A 7,500-nucleotide genomic window follows, 5' to 3' on the forward strand; every position below is an offset into this window, starting at 1 on the left:
TCAATTTGTATTTCACCGTTGATCTTTTGTCGAAATACTGTATTCACTTAATGTAAATGTTGCTGCTCGAAGCTCGAAGAAATAAATAATAATGTGAAATTGAATGTAAGCTTCAATTTAATTACAAAAACAGATCAAATGAACCTTTCAGGTTTCACCACAGATGAATGAGATATTGTGGTAGTGGTGTAGTTAATATGAATAAACAAAACATTGGTTGGCAAGAAATTATAGTATGCTCCTTTGTAAGAAAGCACGAATTAAAATAGAAAACTAGATATTTCTAAAAGGTGCGCATTTAATTAAGTGAAAAGAGGGGAGGCGGGGAGGAACTGTGTAATGCAGTTTAGAAAGTGAAATATAAAAACGTGTAGACTGTTGTTGGAAAATGAATACAATGGAGTTGAAAATAAATACAAAAAAATAATAAATAAAGGATGTCGGTATAAATATAAATCATTAGTGACAGCAGCAGGAAGTCATCTGTCGTGTTTCATTCACCGTTGATCTTTTGTCAGGCGTTTATTTATTCAATTTGTCATCATATAGAAGCATTTTAAAAACTCTAGAACAAACCTTGATAGATTTGTGAAAGTTTATAATTTCCTAATTTGACTATTGTTTTGATTCTCGGCCGCCATTTTGATTTGTAAAGTATTGAAAAGTAGTGCAAAGCAGTCCGAGGGTTTTTTTTCCTATTAGTATTAGGGTTAGCTCGAGATCGGAGGATTTTTTTTATTATTAGGGTTAACCATAAGTCTTAGCAAAGGTGCTAGGGTGTTTGTTTTTCCTATTACTATAAGGGTTAGTTAAATGTACTTGGTTTTATTTGTTCTTGGGGTTAGTTGAGGGAATATTTTTTGAGTTGTTTCCTTTTGAAGGAGCTTTCGGAAAGCCTCCCCAGGATCGTCTTTCAATTCTGCTCACGTCTGCTACTTCAGGTTTATTTTCGCAGTTCATTTTCTTACCACAACCTCTTTTCACACACGGACAACTGTATGTTGCTGTGTCACGGGTCAGAGGCTATAGTGGCTTACACTTCATGTTGGGCAAAACAGAAAAATCAACAGAGGATATACCAAGTTACACAGACAACGTTGTTTACCAATCTGCCCTCATCAAATGATGGTGGGTACAATATCGAATGAAAATAGTTCTTTCCCCGCGAAATTGCGGGCTTTTTACTACTATATTAAATAACAACAGATCTGCAATAATAATCAACACTCATATGCCCACCGCAGTATCAACAGTTATCGACGCTGATGAGAGAGAAAAAAATTATAATGAAATAGAAAACCTCATAAACAAACATAGAAAAGAAGATATACTGGTGGGTGATTTTAACTCAAAAAGAAGCCAGAAATCAGAAGGTGGATGCTGTTTAGGCAACTATTCCAAAGGTAAAATAAATGGTAATGGTCGACGCCTATTTGATTTTTGCACATAAAATTCGGCATTCAATCATCTATCTAGACATAAAACCGTATGGGAAGGATCAATAAAAGTGGATGACCATATCGTAAAGATTTATAACCAAATTATAATCAAATTGACTGTGTTATTGTCCCAGAACGTTACAAAAACACATGAACAATGCAAGGCCATATTCTGGAACAAACGTAAACACTGACCACAGGCTGTTAGTAATTACTTTCAAGCTGTCAGTTTGTAAAATAATATTTTTTAAACCCAGACCAAAACCAGCAACATATTTTACTAGCCTACTAGATGAACATATACGTAATGCATTCAAAAACAAACTGACAAACACACTTGAGCTTATACATATCAATGCGGAAACAGACCCTACAACACCATAAATTGACTGACGCTATCATTTCGGTAAGAAACGAAACTCTTCCAAAATCAACAAATTTCAAAAGGAGCTTCTGTCCAATCCTCCAACAACTTTCAGAAGAACAAAAGCAACTTAGACTCAATATTAACAGTTGCCACAACGAAGAACTAAAACGAGAATGGAAAACACAGAGAAATTAAGTGATGCATAAAATCAAAGCACAATCTATTGTCAATTATAAAAGCAAATCGACAACATAGCAATGGAAATAGAAATAGCCCCAGACAGCATGAAATAATTCAAAGCATTTAAAAAAAAACAACAAAACAGTATTCTTATATTATCTGATGATGAGGTTAAAGTAATATGTGATGATAAACAAATAGTTGCAAGAGTTAAAAACTTCTTCGAGAATAAGGGGACCAACAGACAGAACCATTCGAATACCCCGAATCAAGACTGGAAGAATCAATAACCGATCTTGAGGTTTGTCAGCTATTTATCAACTTAACAATCATAAGGTCCCGGGAATTGACACCATCAAAGCAGAGGAGCTAAAATGTCTAACTGAACCACACCTAGTCGCCATTGCTAATATGTTTAATCGAATGTTCGAACATAAAACACATCTTGATCTCGGCTCCGGAACAGTATTCTGCAATATTCTTTCCATGTAAATATTGAAGTGATAGCGAAAGTATGTTATATTGTCTACATTTGTACCACAGAACTCTCACATTATCAAAGACAGCACAAGGCGCATTGTATATAGAGCTTCAAATGTTTGAATGAGGCCCTCATCAAAGTCATGGCTTCTGTGAAGTCGTTTCAGCATAGATTAGGTTTCATGAAAACCGCAAAACAATTCAAATACATCCTCAAAAACAATTCTTGGATCCCAAGAAACTGAAAAGAAACGCGCATTCATTAAAAAAAAGAAGAAAGAAGCGATAGCTAAGAGTAGGAGGAGAATCAAGCAAGGCAAATACTGATACCAGATTGAGGAGAATTCTGATTTGGACGGTGACGGGTACTAATCATATCATTCAATCATAAAGTATCATTCTTTCTAGGAAGTGAGAAATGTAAACACGTTTTGCGACCTGTACGATACCCTTTACTTTCCAAAAGGGCATCCATAAAATCTAATGGTTGTAAGATTCCATCAGATCACTGAATGTAACCAACGAATTTGATATGACACACATATTTATCTTTTCAATCGTTTTAACACTTTAGCATGTAGAACAGACTGTAAGAATTTAAAGATATGTGGTATACAATTCTCCGGGATTTACTCTATTTTTTTTTACAATAAGTCAGTAGAAAAATCACGTGCTAACCTTGTAGAAAATGACAAAATGTCACCCGCACTAGCGTAAATGATAATTAAAGAAACAAATGATCTATAATGAGGGGAAATTCAACACTTAATTTTTTTTCTCACATTGGGACATAAAATAAGTTCATTCTGCATTCCCTGTCTAAATACAATAACAAAATTTTAATCTTCTGAGAAAACAATCTATGTCAATTTATGTGTCAACTTATAAACACTCATAGCAGATTTGCGGTACGGTCCCATGCCATTGCTATATCATATCTTTTTGGTACTAAGAACACATGATGCAATATGTACATGTCCTCAGGCACTTTATTATTAATCCCCAAGATTAATAACCCCCAATTTGTTCATTTTTAACAACATGGGTAATTCCCGTTGACATCATGTGTTTGTTTGATGAACAATCTATATTTCATTATTGAATGCCTAGGCGAAGCGTGGATAGGCTTATTTTCTTTCTTAAAAAAAATGGCACGATAAAATGACGGGTTTACACGATAATATTTTATAAATAATCCATACCTTTACGAAAAATAATCCAAATAGATAAAAATAGTCAAAATTTCAGGTGAAAAATGTACATTTAGTATACCCTAATATATGAAGAAATAATGTCATCCTTATCCTCATTCTCCTTCTGCCTTTTCTCTACACCAACATCTTAATCATTTACTTTTGATGTGCTTGCTTTTGGTGTACTAGCGTTACTAGCGTATATAGTTTTGATCTCAAATCGTTTGATCATTACAACAAAACCTTTGCAACATTTGTTGGATTAAACCATGCCACAGCGTACAATTCTTACAATGGCCTCCATCGTACTCAATTGTAGTTGGTTCGTTGGTTTTGTTTGAACGTTGGTAACCAAAGAAAACATGTGTTCAACTACAGCATCACCAACAGTTGTGGTAAGGAACGTCAGTGAATAGTTTGCCGAGTCATGAAATAACTCATTTTGCCTTTTTCCTACACAACATTTTCTTGGAATTCAATACAAGTCTCTATTTTGAAAATGCTGGTTGTTCTGCCCAATGTACAAAAACAATTTCCTGAACTCTTCTTCAATCTTTGATATTGACTGATCCGGAATGAGATGAAGAAAAGGCAACTCCTGAAACTTTGGCATGTTTTGCGTAATTCATTATGACGGTAAGGTTACGTTAAGCAAGATTTTGAACGGTGTTTCTGGATGCTGTCATTCGAAGCTCTAGCTGAGAAAGTCCTTCTTTTAACATATTTTTCCATTTTCTTTTGAGCTGTTCAACATCATGGAGGTTTTCCTGATTTCTTGAATGGTTGGATACGTATGCTTGAACTTCATGAAGAAATTTTAGCCCAAAAACTACGTCATCAAAATGCTATGCCAGCCTTGAGCTAAAACAGATAAAAGCACATGTACACAAGAAAATGTAAAATTGTGGGTCTTGATACTTTAAATTTACTCCAGTCATTTCTCAGACAAAATTTAAGACAAACAAGTTTCGATTTCGGTTCCAAGCTAGGCTAGCGCAACAGATTTCCTAAATTTCTTTGGTCAGCAGATATACGTTTCAACCTCTTTTTGGCAGCCATATATGTTGAACCAGACAATTAAGTGCAATCTTTAAGAGTACAAGAGTAATACAGTAATAAATATCGTTATCTAAAATAGGATATTTCATGAACATTTTTGGAATGTTTCCTACAGGCAAAATAATCCAAAAAGAATCAAAAAAATCCAATTTTAAAATGACAATCCAAAGACGTCAAAAATAATTTTAAAATAGGCGGTTTGGATTAAAATAATCCGACCTGGCAACCTTGTGAAATTTTATGATAAAAATAATGCCCTACTTTTGTTTAAAGGGTCAACCATATTTATTTAGTTAAAGCAACATAAAAGAGTCTTGGCTGTGATTATCGTTTTGTGGAAATCAAAAATCAGAATTAAATATTCTGAAAACAATAAGTACAGCGTTTTGGTCTCCAATCTTCCATACGTCGAGGTGAGAAAATTGACCTCCCCAATCTCGCGACCTCCAGCTGTCGCTTGTCGGATAGAGCAGTAAAGTTAGGTGCCCCAAACGTAAACAAAGGTCGAGAAGCACGTGGCAAACCACATGTTCCTGTCTTGACAGCTCACGTTCCAATGTAAATAATAGAAAAAAATAACCTTTAAAATTTGGCTGTTATGTGGCAAAAGAAACACATATTCATAAATACTCGATCATGCATCAAATAATGTCTAGATATGGATATTTTATGGAACAAAAGGTAAAATTTTCTAAAATTTATCAAAAGTTACAGTCTATCTATTTTTAGACCAGAGCAAATTATTGCGCTGGTGTGAACAAAACGAGAATTATTCGGAGCCTGATTTTCATAATAATTTAGCCTTATATTATTATTTCTGCAACTGTTAGATTTTATGTAAACATATTTTCAATACTGAAAGTGTATTGCCTACAACTCAAACTACAAAATTGAGAGACCTATATTGTGCGTAAATTATTCCGGTCCCTAACGGAAATCACTAGTAACTTGTTATTGTTTACGTTTGGGGCACCCAACTTTACTGCTCTATACTACAGATGCGTGATGTGTTTGAATATTGAAAACCCATTGTTTATTGTCGATTGGCATCAAATACATGATAAAATTTACGTTTGGTTGCAAAACTATTCCGTCATTTGGTCTTCTACAAGAAGAATTCCACTGACACATTAAGTATTACCAATTTTCTAAATGCTTGCTGCGGCCAAGTAACAGTCAAAGAAACTTTGATTGGGATATTTTTCCTATTTGTCGAGAAATTGCCGGTACCCAGATACTTTATAAGTATTTAAGTAAGGCATAATATTGATTATTTCAATGTACGTACTTTCGTTGCTCTTGTTTACTGAACAAGAATATTGGTTCCCAGCAGCCTTACTGTACAATTTGTTCCTATTTTTTTAGATCTGTTGTATCCACGGGACTTCAAAATCAATAATGCCCATAGTTTCGTGAAGCTAATTATTTATCGAAAATTTTATATGAAAAAATGCCATACAAGGCAGAAAGATAAATACAAACAAACAAATTCACCCCCCCCCCCCAAACCAGCTTGCCTTGTTTTATTACATACCATTTCAGATTTTTACCTGATACCATTGCCTGGTTTTTATTTTGTCACCTTAATATTAAGTCATTGATGTTTTTCCTTTTTGCAATTTTATTTCAGTTATGGAGCATGGCCGATGACTTACTGGGAGAAACGCAATATACGAGGGCCTAAACCTCGGCCCTATGTTGGAAACACATTAGAATTTAGGGAGCAAGTAAGTCTTTATTCAAGACCCGGGAAGGTGGGGGGGGGGGGGCAACGAGGTAGTATGATATTTCAACATATAAAATTAGCATGAGAAATAAGCGGTTGGTTCACTCACCAATGGGTGACAATCTCGGGTAGAGCTCAAGGTAGTTGGATTGCAGAGTACATCCACTGCCCCCCCCCCCCTTTACCGCAAATACAGAAACACATCGAGATCATGACTTCTAGGTGCCTTTGTATTATTTTCTTTTGACAATGTCGTCGCAGGCATTGAGGCCGAGACACCCGGAACAGCATTTTCATTCTGGTAATTGTGTGGTACTATAAAGCGAATAATCTGAATGAATATTGAAATCTATTTTGTGTGGAAATGGATGGGAAGAAAAGAATGGACTCCATCAAAGATTGGTACTTGCACCTATCCTTTTCAACATTTATACCAGCTACCAACCTGAATGTGAGATCATCCGGAGGTTTCTATATGCTGATGATCTGTGTCTTGCATCCCGGGCCTCTGATTTCAAGACCATTGAGGAGAGGTTAACAGACGTCCTGAAGACACTCTCTGAGTATTATTGAAAGAACTCACTAAATGCCAACCCAGGAAAAACTGAAGTGTGTGCCTTCTATTTAAAAAACCTTCAAGCCAACAGGAAACCGAACATCTCCTGGGAACATATTGGAGAACAACACATTCCCTGTGTACCTCGGTGTTACCTTAGACCGCACACTGTCCTTCTCTCAGCACACAAAGAAAACAAAAGCAAAGGTGGCCACAAGAAAAAACCTCCTAAGAAAATGGGCAAACACTGTATGGGGAGCAGATCCAAAAACAGTCCGGACAACCGCACTATACCTCTGCTATTCATAAGCCGAATATGCCTCACCAGTCTGGGCAAGATCTTGCCATGCCAAAAAGATTGACCCTGAGCTATATAACACCTGCCGGATCATTTCTGGTAACTTGAAACCGACTGCAGTTCCAGTCCTCCATCGAAGAGGAAATGGACCCAAGGCACCCCTTCCATGACCACAATCCAACAACAAGTTGACTGAAGTCAA

At 35.8% G+C, this 7,500-nt stretch overlaps 1 protein-coding gene across 1 annotated transcript in view; it reads left to right on the plus strand.

Moving 5' to 3' along the window:
* LOC144972633 (cytochrome P450 3A24-like) overlaps positions 1–7,500 on the plus strand; it is a 46,528-nt gene that overhangs the window by 10,818 nt on the left and 28,210 nt on the right. Inside the window, exon 3 of the mRNA XM_078914097.1 lies at positions 6,349–6,445. Coding sequence (XP_078770223.1) covers positions 6,349–6,445 — 97 coding nt within the window. The remainder of the gene's footprint in view (positions 1–6,348; positions 6,446–7,500) is intronic.

The sequence above is a fragment of the Berghia stephanieae genome, chromosome 5 (assembly GCF_034508935.2).
Source record: "Berghia stephanieae isolate SIO BIC M18660-M18661 chromosome 5, UCSD_Bste_1.3, whole genome shotgun sequence".
Lineage (NCBI taxonomy): Eukaryota > Metazoa > Mollusca > Gastropoda > Nudibranchia > Aeolidiidae > Berghia > Berghia stephanieae.